Genomic DNA, 18,609 nt, shown 5'->3' with positions numbered 1-18,609 from the left:
AACCAACCTTTCAAGTGGCGCCGTTGCCGGGGATGGATGGCGTTTGTTGTTATTTCATTTAAGGATTTGGTGTAAATATTTTAATTTTTGTTATTTCCTTTTCCCTTGACAGTTTATGAGAACAGGCTTCCAATCTGGAAGTTGGGCAAGCTCATCTAGATCAGGGAGTGGCCAGTACGAGTGGCGAGTCAAGGAATCTACATCTACCATCACCACTAGATCAGGATTGAGAACGGAGGATCCATTCCCGTTCGAGTCAGAGAGTGAAAAGGAGTGGAATTCGTCGACCGAGGAGAACCCAGGATCGTCAACAGAACCAGAGCATTCCGAGACCGAGGAGGAGGAAGACCCGAATATGGCCCATCTAGTAGATCCCGATCCGGAGATAGGGTCGCTCACCGCTCATCTTGATGGTAAACCCGCTCACGCTATAGTCTCAAACCCACGCCGGAGGTCAATCGATATCAAAACAAATGTGCTCGGAGTTCTGCCCACGTTCTCTGGACGGAGGAACGAATGCCCTTATGAGTTTTTAAATGAATTTAGCAAATTGTGTAGCATTCAGAAGCGACCTAATGAGGCGACGGAGGAGGACTACCGTCTGCGTGCAATACCGTTTTCCCTAAAAGGGGAGGCGAACACTTGGCTACTAAGGCTTCCACCGGACTCGATCAACACGTGGAAGGATTTTAAACTGGAATTTCTGGACTACTTTTTTCCATCCAACAAGACGAATGCCTTGAAGAAGGAGATTCAGGAGTGCAAACAAGAATACGATGAGTCTCTGAGTTCTTATTGGTCCCGTTTCAAGGGGCTGCTGGATGCTTGTCCAAACCACAGGATGATAGAAGCGGAGACGTACTATCTGTTCTACGAAGGTGCAAACCCTGAATCGAAGGACTTGATGAACTCCTCGAGCGGGGGAAATTTTACCAAGAATAAGGCAAGCGAAGCTCGGGAAACCTTGGGGAGGCTGATCGAGGCAAAGAAGGCCTATGATAACCCGCGAAGCATATTGAGGAGAGGATCAGCTAATGCAGTGATGGATCAAGAAGACAAGAAGGTGGAAGATAGGATCGATAAACTGGAAAAGGCCTTGCTAAATGCAATCGAGAAATACAATCCGCATGCTCCAGTGGAAATTGAGAAATCCCCTGGTCAAGAGGAAAGGCAACTGCAACCATACTACAGTCAGCCCTGCGAAGGGGAGTGTCAAGCTCAAGCAAATTCGATGGGAAGTTGGAATCCCGATGGAAGTTGGAATCAAGGAAGACAGAGGGACGCTCCATGGAGGACTCACCCAATCTTTAGATGGACTGACCACGATCAAAGCCAGCCACTTCCTTTTCAGCTCACGAATTTTGCACACCCTCCGGAGAGGCAAGTCCAACTGGTCAGGGAAAGGTCAAGAAGGACAATTACAGCTGGGGTATAGGAATCAGGACCAAGCTAATTGGGGAAACAAAAATCAGAACAACCCAGGAAGCTCCTATGTGCCACCTCATCAGAGAAACAATCAAGGAAACTACCAGAACTCCCAACCGAATCATCAAGGGAATCAAGGGTCGGGTAACCAATACAACAATCATCAAGGCAACTATCGACAGAACCAAGGTCAAGGACAAAATTCTGGTCAATTCCACTTCAGACCACAGCAGAGTTTGGATGACATGGTCCATGATCTGGTAAATTCACAGCAGTTCATGCAAGGTAACCTACACTCCAACAATGACATGGTGCACAAGTTACAAGATGCTCAGCCTGAACACCGCCATGGACATGATGGCAAAACAACTTTCCCAGATCGCAGTTTCCTTGAATGAGATGCGAGGGAATGAAGGCAAACTTCCTGCTACCGTCAAACCGCTAGACCGAGCAAACATTAGTCAAATCACCTTGAGATCTGGGCGGGGTTACGAAGGGCCGACGTTGGAAACTGATGAGGAAGTGCCTATGCAAGCTAAAGAAGGGAAACAGAGTCAGAAACAGCAAGAGGAAGGCGCTGGACCGAGGGAGATCATTGTTCAGAGAGACCTCCAGAAGGAAGATTTAGGGGGATCTCTACCTCGATCAAGGGACCCGTTCTTCCTAGACCCCGAACCTGAGGAAGTAGGTAAGGAAGGAAACAAGGGAGCTGATGAAACCTAGGCTGGGACTTCCACAAATGCAGTAAAGCGGGCAAAACCATTTCCATACCGTGGGGAGGCGAAGAAGAAAAAGGATGATACATAGGATCTCATGGAGATTTTCAGCAAGTTGGAAATCAATCTGCCATTCTTGCAGGCCTTGAAAATGCCCACCTTCAGTAAGTTCATCAAGGAGTTTATTGCAGGGAAAACCAAGCTAGATGGGAAGATTGTGATTGGAGAAACTGTGTCTGCTGTGATACAGAAAAGAAGGATGCCCTCGAAATGCACCGACCCAGGTATGTTCACATTACCCATCTCTTTAGGGGATATCAAAGTTGAGCATGCCATGTGTGATCTAGGGGCATCAATAAATGTTTTGCCACTTTCGATCTATAAGAAGTTAACTGGGGTAAGAATGGTTGATACCAAGGTAGTGATCCAGCTAGCAGATAGAACTTGCATTTGCCCTGAAGGAGTGTTGGAAAATATTATAGTCAAAGTGCATGAATTTCTATATCCTGCTGATTTTTACGTGATCAAGATGAATGATAATGAGTCTGCTGAGTCTAGTGGGGTACTTTTAGGGAGGCCATTTTTGCGTACGGCTAAGACCATTATCGATGTGTTTGATGGAACAATTTGCTTGGACTATAATGGGGAAAAATATACCTTTAGCATAGATGAGGGGATGAAAAGACCTTTAGATGTTGAGAATCTCTACGCTATTGATGTTATTAACCCTTTAGTCCAAGAATATCTTGAGACAGAATTGATACAGGAACAAATCGACAACTCGGAGTTGAGCCATTCGATTGACAAAGAAGTTGTGGGATGGTGTGCAGCAGTGAACACAGAAGAATTGACAGATGAAGAGCTCACAGAGGCCATTATGGAATTTTGCAGAAGCCCGGAATCAGCTAGGTCCAAGGGATCAGCTTATGTGGCCAGCTTGGAAAAACCTCCTGGGTCGGGGAAAGAGACTTTACCGGAAATTTCAGACAAAAATCCCTTGCCCCAGGAGACGAATGGAACGAAAAAAGAGCTGAAAACACTTCCACTAGGCCTTAAGTACGCTTACTTGGAGGAGGACGAGACATTTCCAGTAATAGTCAACAACAACTTGACCAAGGAACAAGAGAAGGAATTGTTGGAGGTCATCAAAAGGAACAAAAAGGCAATAGGATGGACTCTCTCAGATTTGGTGGGAATAAGTCCGGATCTTTGCATGCACCACATCCGTTTAGACGAAAGTGCAAAGGCTCATCGAGATGCACAACGGAAGCTGAACCCGAATATGCGAGAGGAGGTCCTAAAGGAGGTATTGAAGTTGCTTGCTATAGGAATCATTTACTCCATTCCTGACAGTGAGTGGGTCAGCCATGTCCATATGGTGCCAAAGAAGTATGGGATACAACTTGTCAAAAATGAGAAGAATGAATTGGTACCCACCAGATTAGTGACAGGATGGAGGATGTGCATCGACTACAGGAAGTTGAACGAAGCCACAAAGAAGGATCATTTTCCTTTACCTTTCATTGATCAGATGCTGGAGAGATTGGCAGGCAAACAGTATTTTTGTTTCCTTGATGGATACAGCGGCTATTTCCAAATCTACGTTAATCCAGAGGATCAAGAGAAGACCACATTCACGTGCCCTTTTGGTACATATGCATACCGAAGAATGCCATTTGGATTGTGTAATGCACCGGGGACTTTTCAACGATGTATGATGAGCATTTTTTCGGATCTGTTGGAAGTATGCATTGAGATATTCATGGACGATTTCACCATTTATGGGAACTCATTTGATACTTGTTTAGCCAGCCTTGATTTAGTGTTGCAGAGATGCCAGGAAAAGCATTTAGTGTTGAACTTCGAGAAGTGCCACTTCATGGTGACTGAAGGCATTGTCCTGGGTCACGTGGTTTCTGAGAGGGGTATCCCTAAACCCCACGAACCAAAAAGAGGTAAGAGGATTCCTAGGCCATGCAGGGTTCTATAGGAGGTTCATAAAGGATTTTGCAAAAATCGCTCAACCACTCACTCGGTTGTTACAAAATGATGTGGAATTCGTCTTTGACGAAGGATGCGAGAGGGCGTTCCAGCTGCTTAAGTACAGGTTAGTATCAGCACCAATAATCAGGGCACCAGACTGGAACCATCCTTTCGAGATAATGTGTGATGCAAGCGATTTCGCTGTGGGAGCCGTCTTAGGACAAAAAATTGATGGAAAAAGCTATGTGATTTTCTATGCTTCCAAAACACTAAATCAAGCTCAGAAGAATTATGACACCGCGGAGAAGAAAATATTAGCCATCGTGTATTCCTTTGAAAATTTCCGACCCCACCTTCTTGGGTCAAGGGTTATAGTCTTCACAGATCACGCAGCGATAAAATACTTACTGGCTAAGAAGGAGTCGAAGCCAAGGTTAATCCGTTGGGTGTTACTTTTACAGGAGTTTGATTGGGAAGTACGAGATAAAAGAGGAACGGAGAATAGGGTAGCAGATCATTTGAGTAGAATCTTCCAAGGAGAAACAGAAGAGGCCATACTCGATGCCTTTCCCGAGGAACATTTGTACCTTTTGGAGAAATTTCCTAGACCACCTGACTGGGAAGCAGTTTTGGCCTTGACCGGTCTAGGGGAATCAGATAAGGGGAAGCGCACGCTGAATGCAGAACCGTGGTTTGCTGATCTAGCCAACTACTTGGTCACGGGAGAGATGCCAATTTCAGAAGAAGTTTCCCGGGCCCAGAGGATGAAGATTAGAAGCGAATCCAAATTTTATTTTTGGGATGATCCTTACCTGTGGAAAATGTGCTCAGATCAAGTGATTAGGCGCTGCATTCCCGAATGGGAACAAAGAGATGTGTTAAATCATTGCCACACGTTAGCATGTGGAGGCCACTTTGGGCCAAGGAAAACAGCGAGGAAGGTTCTCGACAGCGGATTTTATTGGCCAACATTGAATAAGGATGCTTTTGAGTTCTGCCAGTGTTGTGAGAGATGCCAGCAGACGGGAGGGATTTCAAGGAGAGATGAGATGCCTCTGATCCCAGTGATCGTGTGCGAAATTTTTGATGTGTGGGGAATGGACTTTATGGGACCGTTTACATCATCCTGTGGGAATACTTACATATTGGTTGCAGTGGATTATGTATCTAAGTGGATAGAAGCTAAGGCCACCACAACTTGCGAATCGAAGGAGGTGGCGAAATTTCTCAAGGATAATATTTTCAATAGATACGGAGTTCCTAGAGCCATCATCTCAGACCAAGGAACACATTTCTGTAATCGCACCATCGAGGCTTTGATGAAAAAATATGATGTACATCATCGAGTGTCAACTCCTTACCATCCTCAGTCTAATGGCCAGGCAGAGATTTCTAATCGCGAGATCAAGGCGATAGTGGAGAAAATAGTTAATCCGTCAAGGAAGGACTGGAGCAAAAGACTCGGGGACGCATTGTGGGCCTACAGAACTGCTTTTAAAACGCCTATTGGAATGTCACCTTACAGACTTGTGTTTGGTAAGATGTGTCACTTACCTGTGGGTATTGAACACAAGGCGTACTGGGCAGTGAAAGAAATGAACATGAAGCCGATAGCTTGCGAAGAAGAGAGGAAGTTACAATTGCAAGAGTTGGAGGAACTTCGGCTGGAGTCGTTTGAGTCTGCCATGTGGTACAAAGAAAGAACGAAGTTATGGCATGATAAAAACCTCCTGGTCAAGGAACTTCATGTGGGACAGAAGGTGCTCCTTTTTCAGTCTCGGCTTAAGCTAATGCCAGGGAAACTGAAGTCTAAGTGGATCGGCCCATACACCATCGTTGGCATCCGAGCAAATAGAGCAGTGGAGATCCAGGGAAGTACTCCAAACTCTGTTCCTTTCCTTGTAAACGGTCATAGAGTGAAAGTCTATAGGGATAATTCCGAGTTGTGTGTTGTGGACGAGATTCCACTACACACACTCCCTATTATTGCCTAAAGGGACGGGGGTAATTTCCGATGAATTCCTGGGTCAAGGAGTAAGTTAATAATTTTGAAAATTCAAAACTAAACCAGGGAATCTCGGAAATGCAACACAGATGTAAATAGTTTAATTGATTTCTTTTCAAAAAAAAAAAAAAAAATATTTTCGAAGCACCAGTCTCCACGGGGAATCGATATTTTATGCCCTAACCTCGACCTAGGGGTCTGGAACCTTCATTTTCTTTATTTTGTAGGGCATGGTCGAGGGAATTAGCAAGGAGGAGAATCTGAAGGAAGGAGTCAAGGAGGGAAAAGATATTTTGAATTTCAAATTCTGGCCGATAATTATGGGAGACGTACGGTTGCTTACATCACGCCTGGAACCGCACCATCTTTTCACCAGAAAAGCAACCGTCGTCCTTCTCTCTCCAGTCATTCCTAATTAGACAAAATTTTTGTTTGCTCTTCCTTCTCTCTTAATTCATTTTCTCTCTCTAAAAACGGATGAAACCCTAACCAAAAATTGCCCAGTTCTTTTCATTTTTTTAAGATCTACACCGATGGACTCTACCAAGGGCACTGAGTATGACCCAACCTTGTTGGCCGAACTGACGCAGAAGGTGGGAAGTATAGAGAAAGCAAAGGAGGTGTATGCCCTATTCGCCGCCAGTCTAATGCCGTCTGCGCTGACTGCACCGTCACTGACAATTCCGGCAGATTCAACTGCGAAATCGGCGAATCTCTCTGAAGAAGGATCACGAGTCACTACACCACCGCATGCAGAAACCGCTTCGCAAGAGGCGGAAGAAGAGGAGGCATCACACAAACAGTCAGAGGATGGTGAACCGACTCATGACGAGACCTTGGTGGAGACAGAAGGGAAAGGAACTGAGAGCCCTAATCTTGAGGGTAGGGAAATGTGTGAGGGGGAAACCCCTATTCTGTTGAAGTTCGTGAGGGGGAAATCCCTGTGTTAGATGAAGTTGCGGAGGGGGTAACCCCTATGGTGGAGAGAGTGGCTGAGGGGGAAACCCCTGTGTTTGAGAAGACTGCTGAGGGGGAAACCCCTATGTTTGAAAAGACTACTGAGGGGGAAACCCCTACTTTGGAGAGAATCGTTGAGGGGGAAACCCCTATTCTGGAGACGGGGGATGGGACCCCGGTTGATTTCATGGGTACAACCCCTGAGTTCGTGGAGGAGGGGGAAACCCCAGGAGATGTCAGGGGGGAGAACCCCATTTATATCGAGGGGGCAACCCCAATGTTGGTTGGAGAGGGGGAAACCCCAGAAAAGCTTTTGGCGGAGTCAGATCTACATTCAACTGAAGTACCGGAGCCCGAAGAAGGGCTGAAACGGATCGTGGACCTGGTTGATGACCAGGAAGAAAGTGAGCCCAAGGTTGATGAGAGGGCAGAAAGGAGGCGCACCAGGAGAAGCCTCCTTGATGAAGTCGATGACTTAGTGCCTGACGCAACAGAGGCAGAGGCGCGCTTGGCCAAGGAAAAGGCAAGAAAAGGGAAGGCGCCGGCGACTACATCCACCCGGTCCAGGAAAGCTCCCTCCGTCCAGGAGGTCGAGGAGACCTTTCCCCTGTGACCGAGGAAACCTCTATCGAGGAGCACGACGAGCCCATCCCTGAGCCCAGCTATAACTCTGAGGAGGCTGAAGAAGAGCCGATTCTAGGACGCCCGGTAATTTGGCTGACTAAAAGTTTGCTAGAGGAGATGAGGCAGTTCGACGATCAAAAGAGGATCACGGTATACAAGGAGAGGTGTAGCGCCGGGAAGATGGCTAAGTCAGGAAGGCAGTACAGCTCAAGGGAGCTCAAAATGATCGCATGTGACAAAGAATTCCGCGCCTGTATCCGAGCGATAGGGTTCGAGTGGCTGTTGCAGCACAGCCAGGAGAGGGTACCAGTGGATTTAGCAAGGGAGTTCTTCTCCACTTTTCGGTTGAAGAATACCACTGACTTGGATGCGGATTCTATCACATTCAGACTTTTTAATCAGGAGTACGAGTTGAGCATTAGGGAGTGGTCTTTGCGGATGGGGTTGTTCACCCAGGCAGAAGATGAAGAGGGGGCGTGGAATGACAGGATGGTCGGGATGCCAAAGAACACGCCTGGTTTCAAAGTACAGACAGCATGGGAACTGGTCACGCACCCTAAATCAGGGGCGTTTAAATCCAGCTACTCCAAAGCCTCCCACATCGAAGACCGGGTCCTCCGTTTTGCTCAAACATTTGTCAGCTATAATTTGATGGGCATTGCGAATTCAGCTCTCACTACTACCGATCTCTACTTCACATGGTGCATGGCGAAGGGTGTTAAGGTACACCTCGGATACTGGTTGGCGCAGGCGTGCCACCAAATGACGAGCAACCCGGGGCGTCATATGTACACCTGCCACCTCATCGGCGCTTACCTCCAGAGAAATATAGACATGAGAATTGCCAAGGCCGCTCCGCTAGTAGTCATGTGCGAACCCCCAGAGGTGTTTAGTGTTGATTATTTCTTCAACAAGGGGTTGCTGCAGACTCAAGGCACCAGGACTCTCTTCTATTCGTTGGGAGACAAGGTGAAGGCAGAGCCGGAGGAAGCCGAGGAAGCCATGCCGAGTGAAGAGGTTGAAGAGCTGTGCAAGGAAGTCCAGGACGTGAAAAAGGAGATGCAGATGATGAGGAGAGAAATGATAAAGGAGCTCGGTGGGATAAGGAAGGAATTGATGGGAAATCGGGAGGAAGTACAGACCCTGAGGGGAAATATTGCTGATTTGGCGGAGAAGTGTGCCAAACAGAATGATAGGATGACGGAAGCGGTGGAGCTTTCAATGAAAATGTTGAAGTGGATGCAGCAGACGCTCCCCTTGACCCAGTCGAGGACAACTCCTGGGTCCAGCAGTGAAGTCAGGCAGCCCACTCAGAGCAGTCCCTCCGTCAAGCGACCACAGCAGTCGCTCCAGTTGATCTCCCCGACCATTCCCGTGCAAGTTCCAGCCCCACCAAAATCAAAATCTATCGTGAGAAAGCCAGTACCTAAACAAACAACACAGGAGGAAGAAGAGATGGAGCAGCCAGCCAAGAAAAAAGTGAAAGTGACCCGACCCGGAATCCCACCCCAGTCTGGCTCTCGAGGGAGCCAGCCCCAGAAATGACCAATCATCTCTTGACCAAGTAACTTTTAATATGCCGTTCTTTTCGTTTTTTTTTTTTTTCATTTACCTGTTATATATGTGTTTAATATTTGTTATATCTTCTCCCACTTAGCCCACTGCGTGGTCTAAGTGTGAGAAGTTTGTGTTTTCTGTTGTTGTGTTTGTTTTCCTATGTTTCCTGTGTTTCTTCTCCCACTTAGCCCATTGTTTGGTCTAAGTGTGAGAAGTTTTATTATTTTGTTTTATTATTTTGCATTGATCTCTCTGTTCCCCCCTTCACGACGATGGCTTAGGGTCAAACTTGAGTGAAGTGGGAGGGGGAGAGGAGTCAATGCATTACCCGTATTGCATATTAAGAGTCTGTTAGTCTTAAGTGTTGTCATATGAGCCAGTGGATATAATACGGCATGATCCCCTTAGTGAAAGTAATTGAAGATAGGAGGCATTTCAACTTAGAAGCTTTTTCCTTAAATAAGCCTAGTTAATTTGAGTGAAGCAAGAACGACGGAGAATGCCTCTACTTACTTAGTTGTGAAGCCCTACTATATAGTGAGTTATAGACCTCAGATAACTTTGAGCTAACACATGTTTAAGGGCCACCACTGAATGCTTAGAGAGAAGAGCTATGAAGGAGAAAAAAAATTGGGAATTGGGTTATGAAGGTATAAGCTGGACAAAGTCCAGAAGAAAGGAGAAATGGAGGAATAAGCTGGACAAAGTCCAGAGGAAAATTTTTTAAAAAAAAAAAAAGAGAAGAAAAAAAAATATAATAGAAAAGAGGAGGAATAAGTTGGACGAAGTACAGGGGGGGAAAATGGTCTAAAAACAGGAATGATAATAGCCTGACCCAAGAAGGAGAAACTCTCATAACCCAACGCTTCAGTGGTGTAGCATTAACTTAAGAGAGAATCGATCCTAACATCCCTGGTGAGGAATGAGTGATCGAGTGAACCCAACAATTGGGTAAGTAGAAAGCTATCTTGACAAGCTGACAGATTGGCTAGGTAAAGGAAGGGAGAGGGCCTATTTGGAGGAGTGCAAACTATTGGATTGACCTTAATCTTGTGGGGACAGATGCCTAAAATTGAAACTAGCTCATGTATATGTGTTTTACGTGTTTGTATGATTTTCATATATTTTCTTAGTTTTTTCTTTTTTGTCTAGGTCTAGGAGTCGGTCAAGAGATAACCTTGCTTGAAATTTGCCTTATTCTTTTTCTTTTCTTGTCTTTATACTTGAGGACAAGTATGGTTTAAGTGTGAGCAGTTTGATAAGGCTAATTTCATGCATCGGTAATGTGCGAAAAATGTTATAATTTGCTGGGTCTAACACGTTTCCTAAGCCAGGTGTGTGAAGAAAATCGCTAGATCAAGGAAGTAATGAAGGAGATGGTCTAGCGAGGGAGAGGAACGAAGTGAGCAGGATTATATTTACAAGGAAATTGGCGTGACAGAGGAGTCTACAGCTGAGGGCAACAAAGTCTTATCTATACCTCGCTGGGCCCACTCAAACGCCTATATATATAGAAGAGCATGCAACGCAAAGGAGATAGATAGTTTTTTTTCACTCTTCTTAGCTCACACACTTTACACACACTTGGGAATTGATCTGGGGTGGTCGTGATCGGCAGGGTACTTTCTAGAAAATCTCGTGTTTGGCAACACCGTCCGAGTGAGGGCGAAGATACAATTACCTTTAATTTCAGTTGTTTTGCTTGTTTTCACCGTCAAACTTCACTTTTGGGAGTCGACCTTGATGTTGATGATGCTTAATTGTTTTACCGTTCGTGGATCTGCGTTTAGTGGTTAAATTTCAAGTCATTTTGCATAGATCTCTCTGTTGTTAGCTTATTTCTTCAATTGTTATGTCGATCTCTGTTTATTTTGATGTTGAGGTGTTTGATGTGGAATTTGGTGACAGATCTGTGGTTGTTTGAATATTCGGAGTTCTTTTTTTAAAAAAATCTGACGTGATGGAGAGTTTCTGCTGTTTGGAGTTTATGTCGGACGCTTGGATCCGGAGTGGATTTAGCGTCTGAGGTTGGATTCGACGTGTGAAAAGATAGTAGTTCGATAGATCTTGTTTTTTTCTTCTTGGTTTCTATTTTACTTCGTCTAGGGTATGCAGATCTGTTAAGTTCTTCGCTTATTATGCATAAATTTGATTTCAAGTCAGTAGCTCTGTTTTTATTTTGCTCATGCTGTTTTTCTTAAGAAGTTTTACGCACTTTTGGTTGTAGAAGACGATGTCACTGTCAGTCGGTACGAGAGTTAGTTATTCTGCCAACTTTTCAGTCATACTTTGCTTTTTTCAGACATGGTCCCCACAGTAGGTTTATTTCCTAGGTCTAGCTGTTAGTTTAAGAATTTTTAAAAGTTCCCAAGTCAAGTTAATTTTGATTTTCCTCAACCCAAGAAAATGCGTGGCAGCAGCCAACACCAAAAACACTCCCAAATCCTTGAACATGAGTATTACGCATTCTTCTCTGTGGGATCGATCGCTACTTCCCTATACTAGGTTTAGTAAAGTGGTTGAGGGTTTTTGAAAGAAAAAGTGCTCTGTGTGTCCGACGACCGGGATTCCTCGAGACCCACGAGTTCCTAGACCGAGTGATCTGGTGGACTTGCTGGATCTAGGGAACCTGCTATTTCCTATTTGAACACGCGTAGAGACAAAACCAACCTTTCAGAAGTCAGATTCACAATGTTTTTCATGTGAGCCTCCTTAAGCCGTTTGTGGATGGAGATGATTGTGGATCACAGGTCTCGCTGCCCTCGGAATTTTTTGGAGATCGCCCGGTTGTGTATCCGGTAAGGGTGCTCGATCCTCGCGTGCTGTGGCATGAGAATAGGCCATTGGAGCATGTGTTAGTACGTTGGTCGGATGGGTCGGAGTCACCGACTTGGGAACCACTGGAGGTCGTTCAACGCTTATTCCCAAATGTGCTCCTTGAGGACAAGGAGGTTGCTATCGAGGGGGGGGTTGATACGGACCCACATCGGGCACGCGCCGTTAGCAAGGAGTCGAGCGTTCAGCCGGAGCAGGGGCATGAGGAGGGTCGCGCTCAACCGGAGATGCTGCCGTCGATCGCGACAACGAAAGGGAAAAGGAACGTTTGCCCGCCCGCAAGATTGGGCGAATACGTTCCCAAGTAGAGATCGACATCTTTTCAGTTATTTTGAGTCTTTTTATTATTTTTGCTTTTATTTCTTTCCTTTTGAGTAATTAGTATTTTTTGGCATTTATTTTTACTTTCACGTTTCAGGTTTTCTTTGTTGATTTTTTCCCGAGATGATTAGGATTAGGTCGAATCAACCCTAGGGTCCTTAGTCTATAAATAGGGCTTTTGTTCATTAATACGGTTATGAATGAAATATTAATTTGCCCAAGCATACGTTTGATTATCTTCAAAACTCTAGATAGCAAGTTGCCCGACGGAAAAGTCTTCCGCGCACAACCAAATCTAGCCTCCGCCGATCCTACGACTGGACGCCGGAGAGAATTCTTGATCGACAGAACTATTCTTCGATCATAGTTAGGGGTAAAGCCCTAACACTGTGCCAGATCATCATGTGGCGAATGCTAAAGCCTTAGTAAAAGCAAAGCCTATAATTCTACAAACACACACTAAACGAGAACAGTAGTTACACATAATGTGGGTAGCATAATATTGTTAATACTATATGTCCCACACAAAGTAACAAATTACTGAAAAAATACTCCATCCGTCTGCTATTGGAAGTCTCATTTCTTGGCAGCACAAATTTTTAAAAACATAAAGAAGAGTGGATGAAAAAAGTTAATGGAATATGAGTCTCACTAGTATATATTAGTTTTAAATGAAATATGAGTGAGATGAGTTAAAGGACCGGGACTCCTACTCGCAGACAAACTAAAATAAAAAATGGGGACTCCTATTCGCGAATGGAGTGAGTATTACTACTACTCCATCTATGAGACATCTATCCTACAAAAGATGTCTTACTTTCTTATTTAGTTTGTCTCATTAAAGATGTCATATTTCCATTTTTTGAAAAATTTTCTCTTCTTATTAATATAAAAACTATACTTTCTCTCTCCACTTAATATGTGACAAAATCTCCTAAAACTTGAGTTGGATGAATATTGAAATAGTCTGAGAGAGTATATTTTATCAGTAAATTTAGTGATAGCTCTAATAAAACTTGAGTTGGATGACATCTTCAACATTATGCTCTATCCACTTATCAGTAAATTTAGTGATAGCTCTAAAAATGAATATTGAAATAGTCGTTAGTTAATTCAAGGGATATTGGTCCCAAAAATAATGAACTTTGGCCAAAAATTTAGTATTTCTCACGGACTTTAAAATTGGTCTAAAATATCACAAACTTTATATTTTGTTTATTATTTTTCAAACCAGCCCAAATAAGATATCTTCGGAAAAAATCTTATTATACATGGGCAACCGTGAAATGTTTATGATATTTTAGATAACTTTTTAAGTTCGTGACAAGTAGGATAAAAGCTACGTAGAAAATCATGTTGATTTAGTAGTGCCAGGTAGAATACAAAAAATGCATGGAAGTTGGGCGGATATGGTGATTGACCTGCTATGGAAAATAACAAACAAAATGTAAATTGTATGATATTTTGAACCAATTTTTAAGTTTGTGTGAAATACCAAATTTTGGCCAAAATTGATGATTTTAGAGACCAATATCCCTTAATTTAATAAAGTTAACGAAATCATTATTCAATGATTAAATGGCACATCTCATATGTCCTTTTTAATATTTCATTAATTTCACAAGTTTAATATTTAATTCCAGTTAATCACCATCTTTAGACTAGATAGTACTCTCACCGGTCTCTATTAAATCTCCCCCCGTCCGTCATTTGGAGTCTCAATCCTTAGCGGCATATGTTTTAAGAATTGTTAAGAAAAGTGATTGAAAAAAAGTTAGTAGAATATGAGGCTCACTTGCATATATTAGTGTTAAATGAAATGTAAGTGGAATGTGAGACCATATTATCATTTATAGTAACAATGAACTGGTACTCCTATTCGTGGACATAAGCCTCATTTGCATATACAATAGTAGAAGGTGAGGTATATTTTTAATAAATAGACCTCACATTCCACTATCCCGGTCTATTATTACATACGATACTCTTGTTTGTCATATGTATGTTATAGTATTGTACACTTGGAATAATATTATAAGCTAATAGAGAGTGCGTCGCAAAAAAAATAGTACTATCTTCGTCCCCCAAAAATAGAAACATTTGAAACTGTACTTGTTTAATTCAAAATTTGTAAAGTACGAGAGATATAGAAAGAAAAGTTTGTGAATGGAAAATGGATCTCACCTCATTAGAAAAAAATAAATTTCTAAAAAAGGAAAGTTTCTATTTTTAGTTGACGAGGGGAGTATAAATATATAATTTTATTGTTATTACTAGGATTTCTTCCATTCCCCATTTTCATAAGGATATGATTAAACAAGATTATACTATTTGATTTGGGAGATGATACACCACTTAATCGAATGAGGATCGCTAGAAGCTGATATTAAAAAGATGTTAAAGTTGGTTTATTTGGTTGAGAAGTGGTGTTCCTCCGTGAACCAAAGTTAATTTCCAAAGTATTTTTAGTATTAACAAAAATACCGATATAGATAATGTTTGCATACATATACAGGAGTAATTCACAAATACATGTTGTATCCAAAAATTTATCTGAGACACTAACCATTACTGAGTTAAAAAGACTCAGCTAAACTACATTTGATGTTATGTGATTACAAGAAGAAAAATGAAAGGAATGAATATACAGTTGAGTTGGAAATGCAGAAGATGAAAATAGGGACAAGTTCATTCTGTGTGAGTTGTCAGCAAAAAATGGGGGTTCGTATTTGGAATGGAGAGGAGAGAGAATTAATCTTTGTGGAAACGCGATCTACGAAGTGTAAGACGAGGTTGATCATTCTGCGCAGATGTCATGAGAAGTAAGTTATGGAATTTGTAATGAAGCTAATAAGCTAAGTCTGATGTTTTTACCTCGGAAAATTGGGGCATATCTGATATTTCAGCGGAGTCCAAGGATCCTCCGGGGCGGTGCAGTCTTATTTGAGACCGAGCGGATAGGAGGGGCGAAGGTTCAAGCGATTTCTGGGATATTGAGACGGAGATGCTGTGTTGAGCGATGGATACGGGCACGGATTTAGTGCTGGTGATTGAGTCCTGCGTGCTGTTGGATGCTGCCGAGACGTCCGATTTCGTGTCCAATGCCTGTTTGTTATTGTTCCTGCGCCCGACCTGCACGTGCCATCAAATTACTCTCTTTCTTAAGTTAAGACGCACAAATACATACTTCCTCCTTCTCAACTAAGATGACGCTTTTTTTTTAGCCCGTCTCACACATTCCTAGTTTGGAAATAAAAGAGTACTCTCTCTTTTCAGTATTATAGTCCTATATTGACTCAGATGTGGATTATAAGAAGTGTATTATCTTAGCGGGACGAATGGAGTAAATTAAAAAGTACGATACCGCTTTGCACAAGTCACTAGATTCCTTTCGCAGTCTCCTTGAGTTTGATGAAAATCCTTTCATCCTGAAAAATTTAATCATGCTAGATAAATAAATTGAATTGGAATCAGAATTCGAATTTTTGATAAAAGGACATGGACCTTCTCTCGTCTTCTCTGGCTTTAGCATCCATCTCTTTGTTTGGGGGGAATTTCGGCATGCTAGACGGATCACACGCGTACGGCCGCATCTTGAAATACTGCACCGGAAAATTAAGAGAGTGAGTAAACTGATGAACAAGAGCGAGTTTCGAATTATGATTTCAGAAACCTCAGAGTCGAGAGCAGATGCAGCCGTCCCGCGCTTGGCCGGCTGTATGGCAAGCAGTGACTCTATGAGATCCACAGCGCCTTTGGGAAGCTCGCTGCACCTCTCTCTCAGCGTGCTGTCGTATGGATGCTGTGGCTTGAACATACTCGCCAGGGGCAGCCGGGACGTTCTCCAGTACTCCTCCGGTGGTGTCCCGCATAGCCTGAAGATCTTGTGCAGTTGCTCCACCTAAACACACAAACACCACTTATGATTTCAAGATTCACTACCCCCTTCGTGGTACGATGGAATGGAATTTGAATTCTTTTCTTTTTTTTCTAGTCATTTGTTTGCCATCATGGAATGGAATTGCAGTGGGAATTTCAATTTATTGCTATTCTGATTTCATTCCATCGTACCAAGAAGAACAAAAGTATTTAACTAACCTCAGTTCGGCCCTTGAGAATAGGCCTTCCCATGAATAGCTCAGCGAAGACACAACCCACACTCCAGAGATCGACCTCGCCTCCGTAGTTGGTGGAGCCTAGGAGGAGCTCAGGGGGTCGGTACCAGAGAGTGACAACGCGGTTGGTTAGTGGGTCCCGGGTCTTAGGCCTGGTGAAATAAGCGAGCCCAAAGTCGGCAATCTTCAACACTCCTTGATTATTGACCAATATATTAGATGACTTGATGTCCCGATGCATTATACCCCGGGAATGGCAGTGATCCAACCCACTCAACACCTGCCGCATCAGACATTTCACCTGTGACTCTGAGAAAGTGATGTCGGGACACGACAAGAGGCCCGCGAGATCGTGCTCCATGTACTCGAATACTAGGTAAATCGTAGACGACAATCTGGAAGTAATAATCCCCTCCAGCTTCATCACGTTTGGGTGATCGAGCATGCGTAAAATCATGATCTCGCGCGCCATGAACCTCACGCTCTCGGCTTGGAAATTGTCGAAACGAACCTTCTTCACTGCCACGATCCTGTTGCTTTTCAGCTCACGAGCGCGGTACACATTGCTATATGTCCCTTGCCCAATCTACATGTTTTACACCAAATCATTTTTTTAACCAAAACAACACAACCTAACAAAATTGATACACTACATAAACCTAATATTTTAAGGAAACAAAAATTTGAAATGCAATTACTAGTGCTTGATACTTTTCATAAATACCCATAATTTAGGAAGCAAAAAAAAGAGTCTATCTTAATTTTTGTGTCTGGGACACCAAAAGTAAGCGTTGATGGGGACACACAAATTTCCGTCTTTAATAGTGTTCAAAATTCTTGTTAGCCGTTTTTTTTTTTGTTGTAGTGATATACCTTATCCAATCTCTCGTACGCATCGGCTCTCAAAGGCACCCATCCATCGATAGCCTCGGATGCCACGGCGGTGAGCCAGACGGGCCACCCGGCTGCGACCAGCTCCCCTTGGGACTGCCTCCGGTGAACATGCTTCTTCAACTCCGAGGAGGTGTCTTCGCGGTCGCGTCTCTTCTTCCTCTCTGATTCCTCCTCTGCCTCCGCTTTCACCACTACCGCTGCGGCTGCCTCGTCCAGCTCCTCCTGCTTAGGCCGCTTAGAGCCGATGCAGGAGATGGAGCGGACATCCTCATAAGGCGGAGAATCGCACCTTATTTTCTTGGAGCTGACGCAACCCATCGCCGGAAAAATGGTGAAAGTTGACCCGACCCAGGTTGGGAAATGGGTCGAATACCGCAGGGGCGAGATTTGCGAACACCCCTGTAGAAGTCCAAGGCGCAACAGGTTTTAAAAGGGAAAGAGGAGAGAGAGAGAGGGGTGGAATATATTTGTTGCGAGAGAGGAGGGGAAGACACACATCTGCAGACTGCAGCTCGTGGGTCGAAATCATTTCATGCTATTTTTGGTTATGCTGAAATTTTTTAGATTCGAATGTGGACGGACGTTTGGAGAAATCGATATTTTGGTGTTTGACATTCATTTTCAAATTAACGAAATGTAACATTCATCATTATTATAAGAGAAATTCATCATTATTGAACTTTCCATTTTTATTAAACTTCTTTTTATCCATGACGTGTAATCTATATTTTCCACCTAACATATTTTTTTTCTGTTTTATCTATTTCTTATTTTATTAATTTTATATTAAAACATAGGTTGTTGTCAAAAAATTTTACTTTTAGGAAATGAAAGGAGCATATTAGAGCATCCGCAATGGTTAATAGGCCAGCCATAGGCCAGCCATTCTCTCCTCTGCCACGTCAGCAACACTAAAAAAACCACCTGCCACGTCAGATTTAGGCCAGCCATAGGCTAGCCATAGGCCAGCCGCAATAAAAACAATTCAAAATATACTACATTTACGGAATTAAAATTGCGATATACGGAATTAAATTTATGACACATATACGGGAAAAATAATCCATTCCATTAAAAAAAAAGTACAAAGATTTTAAAAAAAAAGTACATGATTTTTTTTTAAAAAAAAAGGGCTTCAACACCCGAGCACCGCCACTCTCTACTCCTCATCGCCGTC

General features: G+C 43.3%; 1 protein-coding gene across 1 annotated transcript; it reads right to left on the bottom strand.

Annotated features, from left to right (window-relative positions):
- Window positions 1-14,874: 14,874 nt before the first annotated feature.
- On the bottom strand, window positions 14,875-18,053 carry LOC125220343 (cyclin-dependent kinase C-2 C-like). Its single transcript, XM_089066577.1, has 7 exons — window positions 17,412-18,053; window positions 16,522-17,124; window positions 16,097-16,324; window positions 15,928-16,025; window positions 15,788-15,851; window positions 15,298-15,555; window positions 14,875-15,225 (listed from the first exon to the last, which is right to left on the bottom strand). Exons 1-7 carry the CDS (start codon window positions 17,748-17,750, stop codon window positions 15,175-15,177), a joined length of 1,641 nt encoding a protein of 546 aa, XP_088922703.1. The 5' UTR covers window positions 17,751-18,053; the 3' UTR covers window positions 14,875-15,174.
- Between the last annotated feature and the right edge of the window lie 556 nt (window positions 18,054-18,609).

Source organism: Salvia hispanica, chromosome 1 (assembly GCF_029641045.1).
Source record: "Salvia hispanica isolate PSC_SH4W2 chromosome 1, Shi_PSC_v1, whole genome shotgun sequence".
NCBI lineage: Eukaryota > Viridiplantae > Streptophyta > Magnoliopsida > Lamiales > Lamiaceae > Salvia > Salvia hispanica.
This window is presented reverse-complemented; position numbering and strand designations above follow the sequence as displayed.

Excerpts from the sequence above, each read along its gene's own strand:
- LOC125220343 (XM_089066577.1), bottom strand. The coding sequence starts at position 17,750 with ATGGGTTGCGTCAGCTCCAAGAAAATAAGGTGCGATTCTCCGCCTTAT. Across the intron at positions 16,325-16,521 it reads TTCTCAAGGGCCGAACTGAG|GTGGAGCAACTGCACAAGAT; the intron begins GTTAGTTAAATA and ends TTGTGTGTTTAG. Across the intron at positions 15,852-15,927 it reads GCCAGAGAAGACGAGAGAAG|GATGAAAGGATTTTCATCAA; the intron begins GTCCATGTCCTT and ends TAAATTTTTCAG.